This window comes from Nerophis ophidion, linkage group LG26, assembly GCF_033978795.1.
Source record: "Nerophis ophidion isolate RoL-2023_Sa linkage group LG26, RoL_Noph_v1.0, whole genome shotgun sequence".
In the NCBI taxonomy this organism is placed as follows: Eukaryota; Metazoa; Chordata; class Actinopteri; order Syngnathiformes; family Syngnathidae; genus Nerophis; species Nerophis ophidion.
In genome coordinates this window covers 15,017,034-15,044,864 of record NC_084636.1, presented here as the reverse complement: position 1 = coordinate 15,044,864, position 27,831 = coordinate 15,017,034, and the positions used below count along the sequence as shown (strand labels likewise).

The window sequence follows — 27,831 nt, the reverse complement described above, 5'->3', positions numbered from 1 at the left end:
TCTACAATCTGATATATGTGATACATCACTAAGCTTCCACGTCCGTCCCTGACACCTGCATTTCAGGCTGGCCGCTCTGGAAACACTCTGTGGAAATGCTGCCCACCCACACTACTTGGTGCCTCGTCTGAGCTGTTGTGACGTAGATTACCATAGTAAATAGTAGGGTTGTACGGTATACGGGTATTAGTATAGTACCGCGATATTACCGCGGTACCATACTGCCTCTGAAAAGTACCGGTCCGCCACACTCTAAGATTTTTTGTTAAAAAAAGCGAATAATGCAATTTTTTCTGGTCCCCTTTATTTCGTAAAGTACAGAAAGTATCAAAATAATAATGGTATCAGGACAACTCTAGTCACTAAAATATCATGCAAAAGCGCAGATTCCAACCATTGAAATGTGTTGTATAGTTCAAGACTTATGGCCATTAGAAAACATCACTGCACATCATAATGGAAGCTACACTTTCCATCCTAAAGATTTAAAAAATATATTTGGGAATGTCCGGCGGGCCAGATTGAAAAGCTTAACGGGCCGCATGTGGCCCCGGGCCTTGATTTTCCCAGGTCTGCCCTAGAGGTCGCGGTACACCTGTATAACCTTTGCTCTAAAATATAAATATTACAGATTCTCAGACAGTCCCAATACAATTTGTTATTAATTGGGGGCAAACGGGTTGTGAAGGTCCAAATTTTGTTTAGGGCACCACCACAAATACCGTATTTTTCGGATTATAAGTCGCTCCGGAGTATACGTCGCACTGGCCAAAATTGCATAATAAAGAAGGAAAAAAACATATATAGAGTACAAGTTGCATTTTTGGGGGACATTTATTTGATAAAATCCAACACCAAGAATAGACTTTGAAAGGCAATTTAAAATAAATAAAGAATAGTGAACAACAGGCTGAATAAGTGTACCTTATATGACGCATAAATAACCAACTGAGAAAGTGCCTGGTATGTTAACGTAACATATTATGGTAAGAGTCATTCAAATAACTATAACATATAGAACATGCTATACGTTTACCAAACAATCTGTCACTCCTAATCGATAAATCCGACGAAATCTTCTTCCTCAATGTCGCTTCTAAACAACTCTGCCAACTCCAAAGGTATGCGCCGCTTCCTCTTGTCGTTTTCTGCTGCATATTTTACTACGTTCAGCTTGTAATCTGCAGTACATGATCTCTTTTTCGGTCCAATTTTTGTTCAGCCCTTCTCAGTTTTTATAAGTTACCGCCAACGATCAAATGATCAATTTTAATAGCTACAGCAGTAGCATATAGCATATAGCAGTTAGCATTCCACGACCCACAATGCACTTCTGCCATGACCCACCCCCGTCGAATTCTTATTGGTTGACGTGTGTGTGACGATTGCTGACGTGTGTGTGACGATTGCTGACATTTTCTTGGTCTCTTCCGCGAATGAGATAAATAATGTTATTTGATATTGTGTAATCTGCAGTACATGATTTCCTTTTCGGTGCCATTTTTGTTCAGCCCTTCTCAGTTTTTCTAAGTTACCGCCAACGATGAAATGAAGTGTTAATAATTTCACACATAAATCGCTCCGGAACTTTGAAAAAAACTGAGACTTATAGTCCAAAAAATTTGGTAAAAGAAAGTGAAGAAGACACTTTGATCATTTTGCAATTCAAAATGCTTGTCTCTCTGCAGGGTGCATTAACACATGGAGACAGAAGAGCCACAGAATCCAGAGACCTGAGCAAATACAATTTTGAGAACAAGGTAGGATAATGGATGCCTGGAAGTTATAACATTACATGATGCTGATGCTGACTGACCTTTGTAGTTGTAAATTGTAATCTGAGTTCAGTGTCAAACTGTTGCCATCACAAAACTTTTCACTTTAGACGTGTTTCCTTGCATTTTATTTTTCTTCGCTTTTAAAGATCGCAATGCCATTCTAATCCTCGCAGTTTATTGTGAATATAGTACAGTCATTTTAACTGTACCGTCCGTGTTCCTCCCTGCAGTACGGTACCAAGGCTCTGGATAAAATCACTAAAGCAATCCTTGGTCACATAGAGAACAAGGTGCCTGCACCAAAAGGTTATCCCGGAGGTGACGCCATGTTCTTCAGAGGTATGAGTAAACTGATGATGTGCTCCTAAAAGACAGTACAAAGTGAACTTACGTTTTTAACCGGTCTTTATGTTAGATATGAAAGAGGGAATGATGGATGTGGGCATCTTCTGTAGGGAGCAACGCTTTGGCATTAGTACAGAGAAAGGTAGGTTGTTCATGCTGGATCAAACCTGCACTACCTGGATTTGTCAACACAGGTGAGCTTATGTAAAAATATTGTTTGAAATTCTAGACTGTAGCATCACCAAGTTCCTAAATCGCATCCTGGGCCTGGAGGTGCACAAGCAGAATCATCTTTTCCAGTACTTCACCGACAACTTTGACTACCTAATCGAGAAGGACAAGAAGGAGGGCAAATATGACATGGGCATCTTAGGTACTGAGTTTAACTGCACTGTATGTAATGGCTTTAACACGACACTGACATTCTTTTGTGCGGCTTACAGATCTGGCTCCAGGTAACGATGAGATTTACGAGGAAAAGCAGGAAATCTTTTTGACAGTCGGAAACCCTCAGGATGGACAGGTGGTCCTTTACAAGGTAGGAGCCTATATCATTAGGAGAGGTGTACTATCTTAAAGGGCAACTGCACTTTTTTTGGAATTTTTCTATCACTGACAATAATTTTGAGCGACAAGAAGACAGATTTTTTTTTTTAATGTTTTTTAACTCGTGAATAAAAGTTTGCGACTTCAAGTTTTCAGCTTCAAGACTGGCCTTTAGACCACCAGTCCTGCTCACATTAACAATACCAGCAGTAGTTTACCATCAGATGATAACCTGGCAGGAGCAGTCTGAACACCAGAGGACCATTCCAATCTTGTAAAATCGCAAACTTTTTTACATATGCAGTACCAATGGGGTATCTGACTATTGAATGATACCTTTAGGGGTGCCATCTGATGGCTACTGCACTGTATGTGGACTTTGATAAAAAAAACTGTTGCACTCTATGTACTTCTGCACTTTAAATGAAGCTGCTAAAATACTGTAACTTGACCTCCTACAAGAGATGCGCAGATAGGCAATTATATCATCCGCAACCGCATCACTAAAGTCGTCATCCACCTGCCATCCATCCGAACCAACATTTTATCAAAACCGCAACCACCCGCCCGTTGTTATATAACCGGAGTTGGCGACCTTTACCACTAAAAGAGCTAGTTTGACCCATGTCATAAATTAAAGAAGGCATTGGGAGCCGCCAACGTTCTCGCGAATATCCGATGGTGATCATCCAGATAACGAGAATATGGGCTTGCTGTGAAGCCATTGCCTTTGACATCTTCAACAACATGTACAAACCGATAGTTAGTCCACAGATACACGTACAAGATTGAAGCGCATACTGGGTGATACAGAGTACACTAATGGTTGTGATATAAACAATTTTAACACTCTTACTAATATGCGCCACGCTGTGAAGCCACACCAAACAAGAATGACAAACACATTTCGGGAGAACATCCTCACAGTAACACAACATAAACGCAACACAACAAATACCCAGAATCCTTTGCATCCATGACAAATCCTGAATATACTTTACACCCCCGCGCCCCCATCCCCGCCAACCTTACCGACGTACGGGGGGGTGGGGTTTGCTGCTAGTGGGGAGTATATTATAGTCAGGAGTGTCATGGATGCAAAGGATTCTGGGTATTTGTTGTGTTGCGTTTATATTGTGTTACTGTGAGGATGTTCTCCCGAAATGTGTTTGTCATTCTTGATTGGTGTGGCTTCACAGTGTGGCGCATATTAGTAAGAGTGTTAAAATTGTTTATATCACAACCATTAATGTACTCTGTATCACCCAGTATGCCTTGCAGTCGTGTGCGTATGTCAGTGGAAGCCAAGGCAAAGGCTTCATAGCACGCCCTAATACTTATTAAATGGGTGACTGCCGGCAGATATAGTTGAGAATATTTACGTCAACTAATGTCTTCTTCGCTTTGTGACACGGGTCCAAAATGGCTCTTTGAACGGTAAAAGTTATCGATCTCTGAACCATGTATACCATATATTTCCAAATGGTTCAACCGCCACATGCCCGAATCTATTTAAAATCTATTTTTTCGTCATGTCACCCGCCCGACCCACGGTTTATCCGCGGACTCCGCGGATGAGACCGCAAACCCCGCATCTCTACCGCCTACTGATTTGTAACTCACATACAGTGGGGCAAAAAAGTATTTAGTCAGCCACCGATTGTGCAAGTTCTCCCACTTAAAATGATGACAGAGGTCTGTAATTTTCATCATAGGTACACTTCAAATGTGAAAGATAGAATGTGAAAAAACATACAGGAATTCACATTGTTGGAATTTTAAATAATTTATTTGTAAATTATGGTGGAAAATACGAATTTGGTCAACCATTCAAAACTCTCACTGATGGAAAGAGGTTTTGGCTCAAAATCTCACGATACATGGCCCCATTCATTCTTTCCTTAATACGGATCAATCGTCCTGTCCCCTTAGCAGAAAAACAACCCCAAAGCATGATGTTTCCCACCCCCATGCTTCACAGTAGGTATGGTGTTCTTGGGATGCAACTCAGTATTCTTCTTCCTCCAAACACGACGAGTTGAGTTTCTACCAAAATGGATACATGGATGATACAGCAGAGGATTGGGAGAATGTTATGTGTTCAGATGAAACCAAAATAGAACTTTTTGGTATAAACTCAACTCGTCGTGTTTGGAGGAAGAAGGATACTGAGTTGCATCCCAAGAACACCATACCTACACTGAAGCATGGGGGTGGAAACATCATGCTTTGTGGCTGTTTTTCTGCTAAGGGGACAGGACGATTGATCCGTGTTAAGGAAAGAATGAATGGGGCCATGTATCGTGAGATTTTGAGCCAAAACCTTCCATCAGTGAGAGCTTTGAATGGTTGACCAAATACTTATTTTCCACCATAATTTACAAATAAATTATTTAAAATTCCAACATTGTGAATTCCTGGATTTTTTTTTCACATTCTGTCCCTCACAGTTGAAGTGTACCTATGATGAATTACAGACCTCTGTCATCATTTTAAGTGGGAGAACTTGCACGATCGGTGGCTGACTAAATACTTTTTTGCCCCACTGTACCCTATTTGTATCGTACTTGTATTTTAAATTGCCTATCATTATGTAATTCCAATATTGTTGTGTATTTTCAATCCTCTGTAATTTTAATTGTGGATGTTAGATGCCCCATAAAAGGACTACAGATGGAAATAAGCATGGTGCTAAATCTGGTGCAGCCATCTTCTTAATGTAACTGCACATTGTCCTTCGAATAAACAAATACAAAATACTCTATCGCAGGTATTTTTAAAGCATATTCTATGCATTTTTTACCTAAATTAAACATTTTCAAGCATAAAAATGTCAACATTAACTCAAAATATCAACACTACAGTTCTACTTGACCACAAGATGAGACCAGGGCTCCTAAAGTCAGTACCCTACTGGGCAATACTACCCTTCAAGTGCAATACGTCCGACACTGATTGTTATTTATTACTCTGGTACTCTTGTCTTGTTCCGTATATTGTACAAAGTATTTTGTATTTCTATAGTGTTTTGTATATTTTACAGGATTGCTTATTATTATTTTTTGGATAGTAGTCTGTTTATTTCAATCGTTGGTTTTTCCTTTATTACTACCTCTTGTGTTGTTTATTTTTACTCCATTTTTTTTCCCACTACCACACCTTAAATTGGAGTCCTTAATCTCATTATATGAAAATATAATGACAATAAAGTCCATTCTATTCTTCTATTCTATTCTACATCTATCCATCCATTTTCTACCACTTATTCCCTTTGGGGTCGCCCACAACCCCAATCTCAGCCACACCCTGGACAAGTCGCCACCTCATCGCAGGGCTATTCTATTCTACATAATATGTTAATTTTCTGTTATTTTGTGTACTGTATTGGATTAAAATACTGTAAAGGTGACTATGTGGGTGTTGTTTCCTGTCAAGAGGGCTCTCATAATATAAAAAATATCCTATTTAAACAAGTAATTGTATAAGGCTGTGGATTTATTAAAGGTTATAATTGATAGTTCTTAAGTCATGGAAATTAATTTACAATGGTCAGGGCCAAAACCAATTAACATCAATAAACAAGGGCACAACAATGCGTTTGTTTTTGAATTAGCGCTCATTTTATCAAAAAAATAATAATAATAACAATGCATTGATGTCAATGTTATCAGTTATGTGATAATCTTATTCCAAATATTCCACTAACCGCCTCATGTTTGTAAACTATTTCAGAACTTGTGTGTTTCCTGTTAAAAAAAATGTGACAAAGTGCGTTATAACAGAGAAAATTAATTTCTATTTACAATTAGGCATGAAGTTGTTTTTTTAAAGAGTTTATTCTTACACTCTCATGAGAATTACCATCAGCTTTATTCTCATCATGATTGTCCCTATAGATCAGCGTGGACAGAGGTATGCCTTGGGATGAAGCCTACAACAGGTTTTTGAATCTCTCCGGTACTGATGAGGGCTTCTACTTGTCCAATAAGGTGAGCTAATTTCATAATAACAGAGGAAAGGAGTTACAAGCCAGAAAAATGTAACCACTTGCTCTTCCTTTCTAGCTTCGAGGTAACCAACCGTGTGTGCTGCTCGCTGAGCAAGGGAGAGGCAAGAACTTCATCGTGTACAAGCCCAACATCGGCAAGCAGACTCACCCCGAGAGCCTTGATAACCTGCAGCAACGCTATCGAAAGGTGATGCCTTGGCTTTGTTTTACTTATTTATTGCATGTTATCTGTAGCGTGTTAGGGCACCATATGCTACTGGACGTTGTTTTAAAGACGTATTTCGCAGCAGTTGCACAATAGGGTTGTACGGTGTACCTGTATTAGTATAGTACCCTGATACTAATGAATCATATTCGCTACTATACTGCCTTTAAAAAATAATGGTCCACCCCCCGCCCTTTTTACATCAATATTTTATAGCATCACAAAATCTTTCGTTTTTTTTTTAATGTATATTATGTTTATAAACTCATTAATTATGTCCCTGGACACATGAGGACTTAGAATATGACCAATGTATGATCCTGTAACTACTTGTATCGGATTGATACCCAAATTTGTGGTATCATCCAAAACTAATGTAAAGTATCAAGCAACATAAGAAGTGATTATTACAATTTAACAGAAGTGGAGATAGAACATGTTAAAAGAGAAAGTCAGCAGATACTAACAGTAAATGAAAAGTAGATTAATAATTCATTTTCTACCACTTGACAAAATAATAGAATGATACATGACACAATATGTTACTGCATATGTCAGCAGCTAAATTAGGAGCCTTTGTTTGCTTACTTACTAATAAAAGAAAAGTTGTCTCGTACGTTCACTATTTTATTTAGGAACAAAATTGCAATAAGAAAGAGAATCTTAATTTACAGTAATAATTTTTGTTAAAATAAAGCCAATAATGCCATTTTTGTGGTCCCCTTTATTTAGAAAAGTATCGAAATACATTTTGGTACCGGTACCAAAATATTGGTATCGGGACAACCCTAATGCACAATTACCCAACACAGAGTTGGGCAGATACAGGTGAAATATAAAAAATACCCCCGCAACCCCATAAGGGACGAAGAGGTACAAAATGGATGGATGTATGGCTCGCTAATCTTATTAAAGTGGTAGTCAAGGAAGATTACAATTTTGTGAGGATTTGAATAGAAGTGCACATATAGGACTGGGTTTCCTTCTAAACTGCCAACATACCTGTGGCGGTGAGGGTTGGTTATGGGCGTGGTGATGGTCACCATAACATTATCGAGTAAATTGCATAATTTTCTATGATGGTACGATTTTCTTTGACTCAAGGCTCAAAAAATGTACACATACATTTTAAAACAAATTTTCTTTTATTAGTGAGTATTAAAATATATTTTTTTATCGTTTTGCCATATTTTTAATTGCTGCAGCTTTTCGTACAAGGTACTTTTTTGAGATTTCTTCAGGCGTTTACAGACTTATCATGACTTTTTTTTAAATAAAAAACAACTAGCAACAAACCTAGCATCTTCTTTTGGTGTTATTATATAATATATGCGCGTTTAGAAACTCTACTTCTGTCGTTTGATGTCCCTAACGAAATTTGAGAGCTGAAACGAGCATGACGTCACTTTCTTCACGCTGTTGCTGTAGTTGGACTTTGTTTTCTTAAGAGCTGCCACTGTTCTCTTCATATTTGCACATTGTGTAGATGGCTGTCCGCGGGTTTATCTGCATTATATATAAAATAATGTCCACATCACAGACATGCTGACAACACTCCAGACAATGCCGTGCGTTTTGTTTATATCCGGTTTCGGTATCTTTTTCGGTGGTCAAGTTTTCGGTACACTACGGTATCACTTGTCAATACTACGCAAATAATTGACTACCGTATTTTTCGGATTATAAGTCGCTCCGGAAAATTAGTCGCACCGGCCAAAAATGCATAAATAAAGAAGGAAAAAAACATATAAAAGTCGCAGTAGAGTATGAGTCGCATTTTTGTGGGAAATTTATTTGCTAAAAATCCAACACCAACAATAGACATTTACAAGGCAATTTAAAATAAATAAAGAATACTGAACATTCATTCAATTCAGTAAGAGAAGCCTCCGCTTTTCTCCAGTCCCTTAAAAGTTTCTCGTTTACTTCAAACTCTCTTTCTGCTGCTCGATTGCCGTTTTCTGCTGCGTATTTCACTTCTTCCAGCTTGTAACCTGCAGTAAATTATTTCCTTTTCGGTGCCATTTTTGGTCAGTCCTTCTCAGTTTTTATAAGTTATCGCCAATGTTGACATTATCAATTTTCATAAGTACGGAAGTTGTAGCAGATAGCATCTTTTTTTTCACAATGCACTTCTTCCGTGACCCGCCCCCGCCAAATTTTTATTGGTTGACGATTGCTGATATACGCCTCGTCTCTTACGTGAATGAGATAAATAATATTTGATAATTTACGGTAATGTGTTAATAATTTCACACACAAGTCGCTCCAGAGTATAAGTCTCTCACCCAAAAACAGCTCATGTTAATGTTTTATGTTTGTTTGATTTCGATTTGATGTATGTTTTTCCCATGTTTGCAAACACACTGTTGAATTTAATTGTATTTATATAGCACTTTTCTCTAGTGTCTCAAAGCGCTTTACATAATGAAACCCAATATCTAAGTTACATTTAAACCAGTGTGGGTGGGACTGGGAGCGGGTGGTTAAATTGTCTTGCCCAAGGACACAACGACAGTGACTAGGACGGCGGAGGCGGGGATCGAACCTGGAACCCTCAAGTTGCTGGCCCGGCCGCTCTATCAATCGAGCTATATATAGAAGTATTGTTGTGTGTCTGGCCAAGCGCAGACTAACAGGACGAAAGTGTTTGCAAAGGAAGTAAAACCTGTTGGAATCGTGTCGTTTGTTATCATAATATTTGTAATGAAAGTTAAACATAGCGTCAATTTCTTATATTACTTTTATTATTTTTCAGGGGGAAAAAAAGCCTTTATTTTCAAGGTGCGGCAGTGGTAAAAATGCTGGGCAGCGCGCCACATTCAATTACATTAAGGTGGAACCCTGCTGGAAATGTATTGGAATTTTTTTAAGCATCAAAAGGAGAATACCACCCCCCATGATTGTAACTAGAACTTGATGACTCTCTTGTTATGTATGGTCATTATAACATTGATATCACATGAAATAAGTCCAAGATTTTTGCACTGTATTATGTAAATTTTGTACAATTTGAAAAGAGAAGGACTTTGTTTGAAAGTCTAAAGTCTAAGGATGGATTGGACCTGCTGCCTCCTTGTGGTCATGAAGTATAATACAATCACTTATTATTCAGCAGGGAACTTTTTATAGGGGAACTGCAATTTTGTGTATTCTTGTCTATCATTCACAATCCATATGTGAGACAAGCACATGTTTTTCTTTTTTTATGCATTCTAACTCATAGTTCAACATTAGCAAGTTTCGTCTAACAATGAAGGTATCTGAAGGGCTCTCTTTGCCCTATAAAGCGCTCTTAAAAACATTTAAAATCCTCCAACATTTTATGTACACACTGTAAGTATACATGTAATGTAGTAAAAGACACAATTATAATCAGTCATATTTACATATGTTTGGTAATTTGAAGTATAAGTGCGCATTCATTTCACAGACGCATCAAAATTTTTCTTTAACAAAAAAAAAAAAACTATTAGTGTTTATAGCAGACTTCATGAGATTCAACAATGACTACGTTGGGACAAATGATTATCCAGAACCTAATATTTTTGTGTACAAGGTGGATTAGTCACAAGTTTTAAAGGCTGATTGATAAGCAGACTTAGCAAGTAGCACTATTGCTAAGTGCTAAACAAGAAATACAAAACTACTAACATAACACTTACTGTACAATGTCTGCTCTCAGTGGAATGCCGATCGATGGGATGTGTCTATCTTCCTGTTTAGATAAAAAATTTATATGCATCCTCACGCGGGTTTTAAAAAAAAAAAGGTGACTTAAACGTTTTTGTCGTTCTGGCCGGTTTAGTTGAATGTCAAAGGAGACCAACTTCTCGGTTTATCGCTACAAACTTCCATACAGATTAGAGGCATAATTTTTAAGATAAAATTTACTTTTACCAACTCAGAGGCGATGCAGCAGCTCACCAGCACAGTATGCCAATATAGCAGCATAAGCTAGTCACCTGTCTGTGATCACAGCGACTCTTAAAGTAGTTCCTCGCCATTAGTGTTTATAATAACAATATCGCTTATAGGTGGTCAATATGTAGGTCGCGGGATGTAAATAAAGTATTGTTGGCTGTTTTTGGATGCTGTCTTATCATTGGCTACCATTGTTGTAAATAATGTAAATAATTCAATATATATACTCTGATGATTAACTTGTATGATGACTGTATTATGCTGATAGTATATATTTGTACCATGAATTGATTAACGTGGACCCCGACTTAAACAAGTTGAAAAACTTATTGGGGTGTTACCATTTAGTGGTCAATTGTACGGAATATGTACTGTACTGTGAAACCTACTAGTAAAAGTTTCAATTAATCAATCAGAAGCCACCTCATACTTGCCGTATATTACTAATTGAATACATAAAAAAAGAAAGTCACATGTTCTTGTCTTACATAGGGATTGTGAATGATGGGCACGATTACAAAAAGTGCAGTTCCTCTTTAACAAAATTGTGTTATCAAAAATATTCCATTAAATCTTTTTTGTTGTTTGTTGAATTTGACTTTATTAAATGTACGTATTTATATTATCATTTGGTGCAGGAGGGGATAGAAAGAGGAAAAAAAGGAAGACAGAGGGGGAAATTGTGGGGATAAGAGGAGAATTAGACAGAGACAAAAACAACAACAGCAAACACAACAATAACAACAAAAACAACAACAACAACAATAGACCAACACCAGCACATATGATATGTACAAATATGGTAAAAGTAATAGCAAAGAAGCAGTTAGCGAAATAAATAATAATATAGAAATGACAATGAGCATTTTTACACTACAACAGGAGCAATACAAATACCAATAGAAAAAGCGCTATTGATCATGAACCATTAAATCTTCTGGGTTTTGTGTCTTAATAGTTGACATCCGAAGCTTGAAAGTGGAGGATTCATGAGATGGATTTTTACTGAAGATGTTTTTTGTCTTTTTTCTCCTTCCTTCTCCAGGCTACTCTCGAAGAGGCCAAGGACAACTGGGAGACCCAGTTCAGCTTCTCCTTGAAGAAATGTAGCCATGCCAACTGGTAACTAGAAACACACACACACGCACGCTCCTTTGTGATTACTCTGGATGGCTCCATCCAATCAGGATGTTTAACATTAGAATCCCGTGATAGTTTCTGTCAGGTGCCAATCCCCAAGGATTTAAAGACTTTTTTTTTTTTAAAAACAGTCATCAGGGAAAAACTTCCAACACTAATTAATGTCTGCTCTCACATCAGGTTACAAACTTAAGAAGAGAAATGATACAGAGTGTTTGTGTTTGGTCTGTTAATCTGCCCGGATATGGGTTTATATCACAGGATGTCGTCATATTTTTGAAGCCTTTTCAGGGGCTTGTGATTAAAGACCTACTGAAATGAGATTTTCTTATTTAAACGGGGATAGCAGGTCCATTCTATGTGTCATACTTGATCATTTTGCAATATTGCCATATTTTTGCTGAAAGGATTTAGTAGAGAATATCCACGATAAAGTTTGCAACTTTTGGTCGCTAAGAGAAAAGCCCTGCCTTTACCGGAAGTCGCAGACGATGACGTCACATGTTGAGGGCTCCTTACGTCCTCACATTGTTTTTAATGGGAGCCTCCAACAAAAAGAGCTATTTGGACCGAGAAAACGACAATTTCCCCATTAATTTGAGCGAGGATGAAAGATTCGTGTTTGAGGATATTGATAGCGACGGACTAGAAAAAAAAAACGCGATTGCATTGGGACGGATTCAGATGTTTTTAGACACATTTACTAGGATAATTCTGGGAAATCCCTTATCTTTCTATTGTGTTGCTAGTGTTTTAGTGAGATTAATATTACCTGATAGTCAGAAGGGTGTGTCCACGGGTGTGTTGACGCCAGTGTCTGATGGAAGTAGACGGCAGCTGTACGGACGGCACAAGCTCAGCTGATCTCCGGTAAGTGGAGACTTTTTACCACAATTTTCTCACCGAAAACTGCTGGTTGACATTTGGTCGGGATCCATGTTCGCTTGACCGCTGTGGCCATAGTAAAGTTTCACCTCCGGGAATTTTAAACAAGGAATCACTGTGTGTTTGTGTGGCTAAAGGCTAAAGCTTCTGAACTCCATCTTTCTACTGTGACTTCTCCATTATTAATAGAACAAATTGCAAAAGATTCAGCAACACAGATGTCCAAAATACTGTGTAATTATGCGGTTAAAGCTGACGACTTTTAGCTGTGTGTGTGCGCAGCACTCATATTTCCTAACAGTCTGTGACGTCACGCGTACACGTCATCATTCCGCGACGTTTTCAACAGGACACTTCGTGGGGAATTTAAAATTGCGATTTAGTAAACTAAAAAGGCCGTATTGGCATGTGTTGCAATGTTAATATTTCATCATTGATATATAAACTATCAGACTGCGTGGTCGGTAGTAGTGGGTTTCAGTAGGCCGTTAAAGGCTATTCAAATCAAATTTGATTGATTGATTTGGTTTCATCATGGCTCTATGACCCCTCTCTCTCTTCCTATAGGAATGGCAAATGTAAGAAAATTGAGGAAGGCCAGGAGTGTTTCCAGGGTATGCGTCTCCGCCAGTACCACATGCTGTGCGGCGCTCTGCTGCGTGTGTGGAAGCGGGTGTCTGATGTGGTGTCCGACATCACAAGCTCCAGTATCCTGCAGATAGTTCGCCTCAAAACAAAGCATCACAACAAGCAAGTCGGTGAGTATAAACACGAGAAACGAGCGATTTTCCGTATCTCACAACCCCATAACTTAGCATCACAAAGAGTCATTTAGAAGTGATGTTTAAAGCAACCACTATACTTTTTTTTTTTAGCAGCACTTACCAGTGAGCTGCCTCTATTTTTTAAAATTGTATTCATTTACTAGCAAGCTGGTCTCGCTTTGCTCGACATTTTTAATTCTAAGACAGACAAAACTCAAAAATAATTTGAAAATCCAAGAAAATATTTTAAAGATTTGGTCTTCACTTGTTTAAATAAATTCATTAATTTTTTTACTTTGCTTCTTATAAATTTCAGAAAGACAATTTTAGAGAAAAAATACAACCTTAAAAACGATTTTAGGATTTTCAAACACATATACCTTTTTTACCTTTTAAATTCCTTCCTCTTCTTTCCTGACAATTTAAATCAATGTTCAAGTATTTTTTTTTTTTGTAAAGAATAATAAATACATATTAAGCTTCTGTTTTTTCAACGAATAATATTTGTGAAATATTTCTTCAAACTTATTATGATTAAAATTTTAAAAAAATATTCTGGCAAATCTAGAAAATCTGTAGAATCAAATTTAAATCTTATTTCAAAGTCTTTTGAATTTCTTTTAAAATTTTTGTTCTGGAAAATCTAGAAGAAATAATGATTTGTCTTTGTTAGAAATATAGCTTGGTCCAATTTGTTATATATGATAACAAAGTGCAGATTGGATTTCAACCCATTTAAAACATGTCATCAAAATTCTAAAATTAATCTTACTAATGATGTTCCATAAATTAGTTTAACTTTTTCAAAAATATTTGAATTAGCTAGTTTTTCTCTTCATTTTTTTCGTTTGAATTTTGAATTTTAAACAGTCGAAATTGAAGATAAACTATGTTTCAAAATTAAGTTTTCATTTTTTCCATGTTTTCTCCTCTTTTAAACCGTTTAATTAAGTGTTTTTTTCATAATTTTTCTCTACAAAAAACCTTCTGTAAAGGAAAAAAAATGTACGACGGAATGACAGACAGAAATACCCATTTTTTTATATATATAGATTTATATATTAAAGGTAAATTGAGCAAATTGGCTATTTCTGGTCATTTATTTAAGTGTGTATCAAACTGGTAGCCCTTCGCATTATTCAGTACCCAAGAAGTAGCTCTTGGTTTCAAAAAGGTTGGTGACCCCTGTTCTAGTATCTTCAAAATAGCCACCCTTTGCGGCGATTACTGCTTTGCACACTCTTGGCATCCTCTTGATGAGCTTCTAGAGGTATAGTCACCTGAAAAGAGCTTCGAGCACACCTGTGAAGTGAAAGGCTGTGTAAATAAAATGAACTTACTATGGTGATATATTACATCTACAATGATGTCTACGATATATCATATTTAAAATCAGAAGAAGGAGCTGAGCCGGAAGGCAAAGCTCTCAATTTACCGGTCGATCTATGTTCCCATCCTCACCTACGGTCATTAGCTTTGGGTTATGACCGAAAGGACAAGATCATGGGTACAAGCGGGCGAAATGAGTTTCCTCCGCCGGGTGGCGGGGCTCTCCCTTAGAGATAGGGAGCTCAAAGCAAAGCCGCTGCTCCTCCACATCGAGACCAGCCAGATGAGGTGGCTCGGGCATCTGCTCAGGATGCCACCCGAACGCCTCCCTAGGGAGGTGTTTCGGGCACGTCTGACCGGTAGGAGGAGACTATCTCTCCCGGCTGGCCTGGGAACGCCTCAGAATCCCCCGGGAGGAGTTGGACAAAGTGGCTGGGGAGAGGGAAGTCTGGGCTTCCCTGCTTAGGCTGCTGCCCCCGCGACCCGACCTCGGATAAGCGGAAGAAGATGGATGGATGTTTTGTCTTTAAATAAGGTTTAAAACATGAGATAATGTCGTATTTTGTATTATGTAAATTAATGTTCGTAATACACGTTCTAGTCTTCCACCCAGGTTCATGTAACCTACACAATAACAATGGCTTTAAAATAATAACATACATTTATGTGGTAGCTTAGCTCGGTTGGTAGTACGCAGTGCCAGCAACCCGAGGGTTTCGGGTTCAATCCCCACTTATGTCATCCTAGTCACAGCTGTGGTGTTCTAGGGCAAGACACTTTACCCACCTGCTCTCAGTTCCACCCACACTGGTTTAAAACATTTTTAAAAATGTCACTATGTAAAGTGTTTTCAGTTAGAGAGAAAAGCGCTATTTAAATATAATTCACAAATCACATATAAAGACGAGTGAGAAAATTGACATTTGTAAAAAATAATATTGGCAGTATGTGTAAGTATTATAGAGAAATGCTTTTTTGAAACAGTTGTATCCTTTTCCTCAGTAGATCTGTCATGTTCAACCCCTGATAAAAAAATACTTCAAAAATAACCTTCTGATGTCTTCACATAATAGCAATGTAACATTTAAACAAGACAAAAAAATTTGTGATAGATATCGTTAGACTGATTTGAATGAATAGGAATTGTGATACGATTTTTTTTTCTTCCATATCTCCAAGTTCCAGGCTGCACTGACATGTTGCACAGACAATGATTTGACATTTGACCTTACTCCTGATATTAACTCAAAACAATTCTTTAAGTCAAAGGAAACATGGCTCCTCAGCTACGTGCCATGTTTCCTTACTAATAATAATATTTTTCAGAAGGCCCGTTTCCATATGAGTTGGGAAATTGTGTTAGATGTAAATATAAACGGAATACAATGATTTGCAGATCCTTTTCAACCCATATTCAGTTAAATATGCTACAAAGACAACATATTTGATGTCAAAACTCATAAACTTTATTTTATTTATTTTTTCAAATAATAAATAACTTAGAATTTCATGGCTGCAACACGTGCCAAAGTAGTTGGGAAAGGGCATGTTCACCACTGTGTTACATCACCTTTTCTTTTAACAACACTCAATAAACGTTTGGGAACCGAGGAAACTAATTGTTGAAGCTTTGAAAGTAGAATTCTTTCCCATTCTTGTTTTATGTAGAGCTTCAGTCATTCAACAGTCTCCGCTGTTGTATTTTACGCTTCATAATGTGCCACACATTTTCGATGGGAGACAGGTCTGGACTGCAGGCGGGCCAGGAAAGTACCCACACTCTTTTTTTAGGAAGCCACGCTGTTGTAACACGTGCTGAATGAAAAAGACGGCGCTTAGATGGCAGCATTTGTTGTTCCAAAACCTGTATGTATCTTTCAGCATTAATGGTGCCTTCACAGATGTGTAAGTTACCCATGCCCTGGGCACTAATGCACCCCCATACCATCACAGATGCTGGCTTTTGAGCTTTGCGTCGATATCAGTCTGGATGGTTCGCTTCCCCTTTGGTCCGGATGACACTATGTCGAATATTTCCAAAAACAATTTGAAATGTGGACTCGTCAGACCCCAGAACACTTTTGCACTTTGTATTAGTCCATCTTAGATGATCTCGGGCCCAGACTGAATATGGGTTGAAAAGGATTTGCAAATCATTGTATTCCGTTTATATTTACATCCAACACAATTTCCCAACTCATATGGAAACGGGGTTTGTACAAGTGTAGCCTTTTGAATGATGCCAGGATTATGCCAAGGCACTTTGTTGTTGTAAATGTCATTTTTCTGTTGACTGACGAATGTTTAACAATGACTGTTCTAGGCATCAAGATCCCAGAGAACTGCGTGGCCCGAGTGCGCGAGGAACTTTTACTCATGGACGAGGAGGTGAAAAAGCGGCGCAAGGAGAGGGAGAAGCAGGCCCTGGAGCAGCGTCTGGCTGAGGAGCGCATGCGTAAAATGGAGCAGGAGAACAAGCACCTGCTGGCTAATCTGTTTAGCCAGAAACCCGTGGCCAACCAGTCCTTGGCCCAGTCGCTCCTTCAGAGCCAGATCCTCAAACAAAAACTGAACCCGCTGCAAAAGACACGGATGGCGAGCATCTCTCAGCTCCAGAGGATGCAGGTGGCCCACAACCAGGCCGCCTTGCAGCAGAGTCAAGGTCTGCTGACTTTACACAGAAACCCCTCTCAAAGTCAGCAACTGACTCTGAACAGCTGGCCCAGCAAGTCCTCCAAGCAGGCCCTGCGCAACACGGTCACCCATAGCTCCAATTTCTCCCAGTTTTACCCCCAGTCCTTTTTACATACGTTCCCGCAGCTGAAAAACCCGCCCGTCCCCGTCCATCAGACCACCCTCTCCACCGGTTTGTCCTCACAAAAGTCCCAGGACGAAATCCTCGACTTGACCGTGAGCTCGCCGTCCCCTTTGCCGGACAGCACGGCGGAAAGCGGGTTGGGCCTGAACAACCTGGCGGGACCCTCTGGGGCTTTCGTGGACGACTTCGGCCTGGAGTCGCTCATTTCGCAGAACGCCCAGCAGCTCCCGCCGCCGCCGCCTCTGGTTCTGCAGCAGCCGCAGAACCTCAGCATGCTGGGCAACAACCACCAGGACCTTTTAGACCTATTTGACCTGCCCATCTCCCCCCAGATGCCCACGCAGAAAGCCAGCCCATCATCATCCGCCTCGTCCAGCTCCTCCTCAATGTCCTCCACCTCCTCCCACGTCTCCCCTCTCGTGCAAACCTCCCCGCTCTTCTCCCCGCCTCCTTCCTCTTCCTCTTTGTTCGCCAACTCCCGCTTCCCCTCCAACTATCTCCTCCCCCAGTCGGACTCTCTCCCCCTTAACGGCCACTGCAGCTCCGGCGCTCTGGACGTGCGCGAGGCTCTGAACAGCATGCTGCAGGCGGGGCCGGACCGCAAGTCCGTCATTCACTACCGGCAGCAAGACTGAGAGTGGCTCACTATCCCTCTTTAATGGCTTTTAAGCAGATTTTAACACTGCTGTTTCCCATCCAAAGTTGGAGCCCTAAACCCCTCAGGACCTCCTAGTCACATCACTGCCTGTCCTGCTCCCAGTCTTCTCTTCCCGCCTCCTCTTGGTTGCCGCGGCGACGACAAACGCCCGCATCAAAGCGTGTCCTCCACTGCTTAAAGGCAGCTGTAAACGTTAAACTCACATGAACAAAAACAAACAAAAAAAAACACTTGTTCATCCTCGCATAGAGTCCTTTAATAGACCCTTTTTTCCACTCCCCTCATTTTGAAGAGGTATCGGACCTTGCTGGAAGCAAACCTGAACACGTTTTAGCTCGACCCGAGGCGCAAAAAGTGGACGAGGAACTGGAATACAAGAGGAAGAAATCTTAGCTGACAAACCGTGAAATGCCTCCCTATTTGTTTGCTTCCCCCCCCCCCACCCCCCCACCCCCGCCGCTCGTGTTAAAGGAAACGGGGAGCAGCAGTCTGCAAACAGTGCCTTCCGAGAAATCTATAAATGCAGTCTTTAAAACAAAAAATTCCATGTAGCCTAATGTATAGATTTGTATTTTAATTTAAATATATTTGTATTTAACTTTTTTTCGTCCCTTTTTGCGTTGTCCTTTTGTGTTACACTATGCTGGTAGCGGGTTCCAAAAGAGGCCTCCGTGAAGCCTTGACTGCGTGTGTGTGCGTGTGTGTGCGTGTGTGTGTGTGTGTGTGTGTGTCTGTGTGTCTGTGCGTGTGTGTCTGCCGAAAATGTGCACGATACCGTGTAGCGTACAACAACACCAACAAGCGCGAACAGTACAGATCGTATCCAAATATATAACCCCCTTTTTTAATAGACGAAATAACAGTGAGATTTCAACTCCTGCCGTGATTTGACTACCAATTCTCAGGAAAGTCTCAAGTGCTTTTGGTGGTGGTGTGTTTTTTTTGTTTTGTTTTATGTGTGTATATTTCTGACCATCAATATAAACGTGTCTGTCATGAAATGACACTGAGACATTGAAACTGGTTTTTTTTTTGTTTTTTTTTAATTGTCTCGATGTCTGGAAAGAAAACCCTGCAAGCAGAAACTTTGATCATTCGGTATTAAAGTCACTGCTTCTCATCCATTTCATTACTTTCAGGTGTCGTAACGCTAGCAGGTGCTGTATATTTGTGTGTAGGTGCACGCCCCTAAAACCAAGTTCTTTTGACTGACGTGGGCCCCCAGCATCCTTGAAAAGAGCTAGACCTGGCATATGTAAGCACATGCACACGCAATATGTTTGTTCCATACCCTTTTTCTTGTCTATTTCGACCACCGTAACATTTTTCCTGGGGTGCATGTCGGCGAGTGCTTCCCTTATTTTCGAGAAATTGCCCCTATTTGGAAATACAAATGTTGACAAGTATAGTTTGTTGATAATAACATGATAAAAATACACTAAAAGATTGCAAATAAGTCCAATTCCACATTACACCCGCATGTGGCAACATTGACATGTTGGACAATTAAAATGATCACTCCTCTCACCAGTTATTGGTGATATCCGCCGCCTTGTGCCCCAGAAGTAAACTCAGATATTTAAAATAAGCCTTTGACATGCTTCCTCAACACCGAGCGCGGGTGTGTTGTTTTGATAATGTGATTGCTCCTCCCACCAGTTAATGATACCGGTACTCTTGCTCATACACATTTGCGTGACAGATGTCATCTAATGAATCGGTTACATTCGGTAACCAGTAGGGCCGTGAATCTTCTTCGATTCGATTCGATTCTTGGGGGTAACTATAAGATTCAGAGTCAATTCTCAACTCAAACTAATTCTCGATTCAAAATCCATACTTTTTTTTTTTAATAACATTGGGTGCCAGTTTTAGGACAAACTACATTCCTCCATTAAATAGACGAACAGTTGTATTGTTTCAAAGAAAACTATTTTTGTTTAACCAAATGCAACCCAAATATTTAATAAAGTCAAATACAAATAAGACAACAAGAAAAGTATCCTTTTCTTTTCTAAAGTAAACCTGTACCGTAGATAATATCATCTACATCGGCAATAGGATGTGGTTGGACAGAACCGATTATTAAAAAAAAATACATGTATATATATATATATATATATATATACATATGTATGTGTATATATATATATATATACACATAAATATATATATATATATATATATATATATATATATATATATATATATATACATGTATATAGATACATATGTTAGGTCAGGAAAAAAACAGAGGCTTCCTGACCTATATATATATATATATGTTTGGGAAAAAAATCACAAGACTACTTCAACTCTACAGAACTGTTTCATGAGGGGTTCCCGCTCCTGATGATCTCCGAATGATTGAGGGAACCCCTCATGAAACAGTTCTGTAGAGTTGAATTAGTCTTGTTATTTTTTTCCACACACACACACACATTTATATATATATATATATATATATATATATATATATGTGTGTGTGTGTGTGTGTGTATATATACATATATGTATACATATATATATATGTGTGTGTGTGTATATATATGTATATATATATATATATAAATATATATATATATATATATATATATATGAATTTGTGATTTTTTTTTAATCAATTAATAATCATTTCACATAAGAAATGTGATTCAATCAAAATATCTTTTTTTTTACACCCCTAGCAACTACCAGTTTGCATCATAGGAAAAATGTAACAACTCAAGCCACAAAGTCAAAGCCTTTGATATGTTGCCCACCAACAAGCGTATGATAGCTGCCACCTTGCGTAAATCCAACTGCACAACAAAAGTAAGCCACTTAGTCAAATCTAATGGCACACTCGCAAGTGCTTGCGACACACAAGCACGGAATAAAGGTGTGTTTTATTGTTAATGTGATTGCTCCTCCCACCAGTTTTTTATGGTAACGACCGCCTTTGCCGAATTAAAAAAAAAAAAGGACTCAAGCCACAAAGTCAAAGTGTTACACATGTTTGCCCACAAACGAGCACACAATAAAGATGTGTTATATTGTTAATAGGATTGCTCGTCCCACCAGTTATTTATAGCAACCACCACGCTGCATAATTAGGAAAAAACTAAACAACTCAAGCAACAAAGTCAGAGTTACACGTGTTTGCTCACTAACAAGCACACAATAAAGATGTGTTGTATTGTTAATAGCATTGCTCGTCCCACCAGTTATTTATAGCAACCACCACGCTGCATAATTAGGAAAAAACTAAACAACTCAAGCAACAAAGTCAAAGAGTTACACGTGTTTGCTCACTAACAAGCACACAATAAAGATGTGTTGTATTGTTAATAGCATTGCTCGTCCCACCAGTTATTTATAGCAACCACCACGCTGCATAATAGGAAAAAACTAAACAATTCAAGCAACAAAGTCAAAGTGTTACAAATGGTGGCTCAATAACAAGCACACAATAAAGATGTGTTATATTGTTAATAGGATTGCTCGTCCCACCAGTTATTTATAGCAACCACCACGCTGCATAATTAGGAAAAAACTAAAACAACTCAAGCAACAAAGTCAGAGTTACACATTTTTGCTCACTAACAAGCACACAATAAAGATGTGTTGTATTGTTAATAGCATTGCTCGTCCCACCAGTTATTTATAGCAACCACAACGCTGCATAATAGGAAAAACTAAACAATTCAAGCAACAAAGTCAAAGTGTTACAAATGGTTGCTCAATAACAAGCACACAATAAAGATGTGTTATATTGTTAATAGGATTGCTCGTCCCACCAGTTATTTATAGCAACCACCACGCTGCATAATTAGGAAAAAACTAAAACAACTCAAGCAACAAAGTCAGAGTTACACATGTTTGCTCACTAACAAGCACACAATAAAGATGTGTTGTATTGTTAATAGCATTGCTCGTCCCACCAGTTATTTATAGCAACCACCACACTGCATAATGGGAAAAAACTAAACAACTCAAGCAACAAAGTCAAAATGTTACACGTTTGCTCACTAGCGAGCACACAATAAAGATGTGTATATATTGTTAATATTATTTCTCATCCCACCAGTTATTTATAGTAACCACCACACTGCATAGTTAGGTAAAAACTAAACAACAAAGTCAAAGTGTTACACATGTTTGCTTACAAACAAGCACACAATAACAATGTGTTATATTAATAGGATTGCTCATCCCACCAGTTATTTATAGCAACCGCCACGCTGCATAGTTGGAAAAGCTAAACAAGTCAAGCAACAAAGTCAAAATGTTACACGTTTGCTCACTAACGAGCACACAATAAAGACGTGTTGTATTGTTAATATGATTGCTCATCCCTCCAGTTATTTATAGCAACCACCACGTTACATAATAGGAAAAAAAACTAAACAACACAAGCAACAAAGTTAAAGTGTTACACATGTTTGCTCACTAACAAGCACACAATAAATATGTTTTATATTGTTAATAGGATTGCTCGTCCCACCAGTTCTTTATAGCAACCACCACGCTGCATAATAGGAAAAAAATAAACAACTCAAGCAACAAAGTCAAATCGTTACACATGTTTGCTCACTAACGAGCACACAATAAAGATGTGTTATATTGTTAATATGATTTCTCATCCCACCAGTTTTTTATAGCAACCACCACGCTACATAATAGGGAAAAACTAAACTCTAGCAAAAAAGTCAAAGTGATACACGTTTGCTCACTAACAAGCACACAATAAAGATGTGTTATATTTTTAATAGGATTGCTCATCCCACCAGTTGTTTATAGCAACCACCACGCTGCATAATAGGAAAAAACTAAACAACTCAAGCAACAAACCCAAAGTGTTGCACGTTTGCTCACTAACGCACACAATAAAGATGTGTTATATTGTTAATAGGATTTCTTATCCCACCAGTTATTTATAGCAACCACCACGCTACATAATAAGAAAAAACTAAACTCTAGCAACAAAGTCAAAGTGATACACATGTTTGCTCACTAACAAGCACACAATAAAGATGTGTTATACTGTTAATAGGATTGCTCGTCCCACCAGTTATTTATAGCAACCACCACGCTGCATAATAGAAAAAAACTGAACAACTCAAGCAACAAAGTCAAAGCCGATACATGTCATGATAATCGGTTATTTATGATAACCGGCAATTTCTTGAGTTATTGTTAATGTACCAATGATTGTCACACACACGCACTAGGTGTGGTAAAATTATCCTCTGCATTTGACCCATCACCCTAACCCCCTGGGAGGTGAGGGGAGCAGTGAGCAGCAGCGGTGGCCGCGCCCGGGAATCATGTTTGGTGATTGAACCCCCAATTCCAACCCTTGATGCTGACTGGCAAGCAGGGTGACTCCGTGTCTAAATGTGTTTTCTTTTCAGACATCATGGTCCTGTTTATCCAATGTCCAATGGCCGTGTTCCCATTGACTAGTTGTTTGGAGACAAGTGCAAGCAATAAGAAACAAGAGCAGTTGTACATTTTTGTTGACGGAGCAGACAAGTATTTTACTCTCCAGGTGAAACTGTGTGAATCATTCAGTCCTGAGATGCATACAACCTTTATATATATAAATATATATATATATATCCGACAGATGTTTTTAGTCCTTGTTATGTTAAAAACAAATGTTATTTATATTTAAGGGATATTTTAGATTTTAGCTATGTTATTCTGCTTATTATATATTAGATTAGTAGATTAAATGTTTTGGTCAGGGACAAGTTCTATTCAAATCTGCCACCAAATATGTTTGCACTGTTTTTCTGTACTCTACTGTACAGTGTCTGGATTTATTTCTGCCCATTTCCATATTGTCTTTTCGTTGCATTTTTGTTTATAATTCCATCCATCCTACCATTTCCTACCGCTTGTCCCTTTTGGGGCGGCGGGGTGGGGGTGCTGGAGCCTATCCTAGCTGCATTCGGGCGGAAGGCGGGGTACACCCTGTACTCCCTCCAAATTCATACTTTTTTTTTGAGAGATACCAAAGTGTTCCCCTTGGCGTTACCATTCAAATGGATCTCAGGAAAGAAATGACAAAAGGTTGGCGAAGGAGAGGCAAGAAATGTGTCGGGGGGAGGGTGGAATTGTTACAGAAGTAATATTTGAGTGAATCCATGTTTGTATCATTTCTTCTTAACTGTGCTGTGATTTCAGTTTTAGACCAGGGGTGGGAAACCAGACTAAATCTATGACAAACAGGATCAAACAAATGTTTATTATTGAACATTTGCGGCTTTAACAATAATCGCAAGTTGGACCGAATCGAATGCAAAAGGCCTGGAGGGCCACAGTTGGCCCACTCCTGCTTTTTTTTTTTTTAGACTCTGTTGTGATTGAACGTGTTTACTAAAAGCCTTCTTAGGGCGGCGATCAAAGGCTGTTGTTTCAAGTCTGTGGTTGGTGGACATGCACAAACGTGGTAGTTTTGGAATCAGATGCTTCCTTTTCCTCATTCATGTCACACTGTCCGTAATTCAGCTTCTTATTTTTCTTCAAACATTCCGAGATAGCTTTTATTTTTTTTCCCTCACTCTTGCTTGCATAAATTGGCCTTTTTAACGATTTCTTTGTATCACGTTTGCACTAAGAATTGCAAAATCATAAGTTACTGTCCCCCTGATGGAGTTTTTTTTTTTTTTTTTGTTCCCTCGGCATGTTGTGTTTTCTGGTCTTTGGTGGGTTTGTATACTGTAACCATTGTTCATGTTTCTCCACTGTTTGCATTTTTAATATAAATCACTCAAATAATTTATTGCTAACAATAACAACAAGAAAAAAACAATACAAAAAACATGCTACTGATTGTATGTATTTTTAAACAAAGTCTATTTTTTCTGGAAAAAAAAAGAGAGAAAAAGAGAAACTGTGTTCGGCACTTTTATTCTGGGTTTTGCTTTCGTTTTTCTATATATATTTATAATTTAGATCCAAATGTATATATTGTAAAATTTTGTGCCTTTTGACTAATTCTTTGGAACAAAAAAACAAACAAAAAAAGGTTTTCTACTCATTAAAGGAAGGACTATATGAAATTGCAATCTTTACTTTGTAAACAAATAAAACCTTGAAGATTGCTGAAACCAAGATTTCTGTGTCTTCTTTTTATTGACATGTATTTATATGTAAATATTACGACACACTACTGTAATTCAGACTGAAAATTAATAACTGAAATACCAGCATTTAATTAAATAGGTTGGAAGCCTAATGATTAAACTCCAGTGTCATATTGTGTAAAAATAAAGTGAGGTAAATTATTAAAATGTGTATTAATAAATAGGTCATTATTCAAATTCCCCAATAGTTAATTTAAAAAATTTATATTTGCATGTATTTATGTACTGAATGTATTTAAATACAGTATAGGCCAAAAGTTTGAACACACCTCATTTAATGGGTTTTCTTTATTTTCACGACTATTGTAGGCATCAAAACTATGAATGAACACATGTGGAATTATGTACTTAACAAAAAGAGGTGAAATAACTTAAAACCTGTTTTATATTCTAGTTTATACAAAATAGCAACCCTTTGCTCTGATTACTTGTTTGTGCACTCTTGGCATTCTCTGGATGAGCTTCACCTGAAAGGGTTTTCCCCCCACAGGTGTCATGGTTTTGATGCCTTCAGTGACAACATACAAGGTAAATAGTCATGAAAATAAAGAAACACATTGAAATGAGAAGGTGTGTCCAAACTTTTGGCCTGTACTGTATATTAAGAATCAGATAGTGAAAACATACAAGTATACGCCATATTACATGAAATATATTAACCTTATTGAAACAATGTGAATGATTTTTTTACAATAAATTGGCTATTAATTATGAAAGAAAAATCATTCATCTATTTAACAAGATAGAATAGAATAAGATAGAATGAATAGAATAGAATGAACTTTATTGTCATTATATTTGCATATAACGAGATTAAAGACTCCAACTTAAGGTGTGGTAGTGGGAACAAATATGGGGTGAAATAAATGACATAAGAGGTAATAAAGGAAAAACTAACAATTGAAATAAACAGACTACTATCCAATAAAAATAATAAGCAATTCTGTACAATATACAAAACACTATAGAAGTACAAAATACAAATACTGTACAATATACAGAGCAAGACAGGAGTATCGAAGTAATAAATAACAATCAGTGATGGATGTATTGCACTCGAAGGGTAGTATTGCACAGTAGGGTATTAGGGCATTATATTGTATAGGGGTGAATTTGTGAAGACTCTTCTTCGGCATGGCAATGCCGGTGTGGTTTTCCCGTGGATGCGTCGAAGCAGAACACAGCAAAAGTAAGATATAAGGTATTTATTTAATAACAAAAGTCTATGAACAAAAATACTGGTGTAAAGAGAAAGAGTAAACAAAAACATTTAGCATGAAAGCTAGACAATAAAGTGGCTTGGCGTGAGAGCTAGCGAGAAAATACATACGAATGATGAGAGTCGTCACTGATGCGCGTGGGCAAATTAGGATCCGAGAATGAGTGAACAGAAAAGGTGAGCTTAAATAGGAGGGTGATAATTATTAGCAGGTGTGCGGGGCGAGACAGAGAATGAAAAAACAAACACGTGAAGATCTGAGCAGCAGATCGCAACAGTATTCCCCCCCAACAAAAGACAGATACCAGATGTCTTAAAAAACAAACAAAAACTTGAACCCCCTCCCCAAAACCAGAAAAGTTCACAAACGAAGGGAGGGCGGAGGGAGGCCACGGTGGAGGGTCGCCAGATCGCATGTCCCCGAATCCACCGAGGACACATCATGTGGCGGCGGCGGGTGGAACGCTGCTGCCGAAAAAGTTTTGGCGGGCGACCTCGAAAAGGCCACATTAGTGGCCGCATCGCAGGATGAGGTGCCCGGCGAGGCGGACGACCCGGGCACGGCCACATCCGTGGCCGACATGGAGGAGGGAGTGTCTGGCGAGGAGGATGACCTCGCAGAGGCCACGCCCGTGATCGACGTGGTGGACGACGCCTCAGCACCGAAATCCCAGCAGGCTTGGAAGCAGCAGACGAGGGTGCGGGGACTGCAGCCAAAGCAGGCCCGAGTGCAGCTGGCGAGGATGATGCGGGTGCTGCAGCCGCAGGAGTCGTCGGAGGCGGCCTGGGAGCCGCAGGAGTCGTCGGAGGCGGCCTGGGAGCCGCAGGAGTCGTCGGAGGCGGCCTGGGAGCCGCAGGAGTCGTCGGAGGCGGCCTGGGAGCCGCAGGAGTCGTCGGAGGCGGCCTGGGAGCCGCAGGAGTCGTCGGAGGCGGCCTGGGAGCCGCAGGAGTCGTCGGAGGCGGCCTGGGAGCCGCAGGAGTCGTCGGAGGCGGCCTGGGAGCCGCAGGAGTCGTCGGAGGCGGCCTGGGAGCCGCAGGAGTCGTCGGAGGCGGCCTGGGAGCCGCAGGAGTCGTC

The 27,831-nt window shown here is 39.1% G+C and overlaps 1 protein-coding gene across 5 annotated transcripts in view; it reads left to right on the top strand.

Moving 5' to 3' along the window:
- The window catches only part of sbno2b (strawberry notch homolog 2b), a 202,296-nt gene extending 176,795 nt beyond the window's left edge, over positions 1-25,501 (top strand). For all 5 annotated transcript variants that reach the window (XM_061888715.1, XM_061888714.1, XM_061888719.1 and 2 more), the window contains 10 exons: positions 1,689-1,760; positions 2,009-2,117; positions 2,194-2,265; positions 2,353-2,496; positions 2,567-2,661; positions 6,566-6,658; positions 6,734-6,865; positions 11,853-11,929; positions 13,400-13,590; positions 17,249-25,501. In XM_061888715.1, coding sequence (XP_061744699.1) covers positions 1,689-1,760; positions 2,009-2,117; positions 2,194-2,265; positions 2,353-2,496; positions 2,567-2,661; positions 6,566-6,658; positions 6,734-6,865; positions 11,853-11,929; positions 13,400-13,590; positions 17,249-18,378 — 2,115 coding nt within the window. In that variant the 3' untranslated portion in view covers positions 18,379-25,501. The remainder of the gene's footprint in view (positions 1-1,688; positions 1,761-2,008; positions 2,118-2,193; positions 2,266-2,352; positions 2,497-2,566; positions 2,662-6,565; positions 6,659-6,733; positions 6,866-11,852; positions 11,930-13,399; positions 13,591-17,248) is intronic.
- Positions 25,502-27,831: the final 2,330 nt, after the last annotated feature.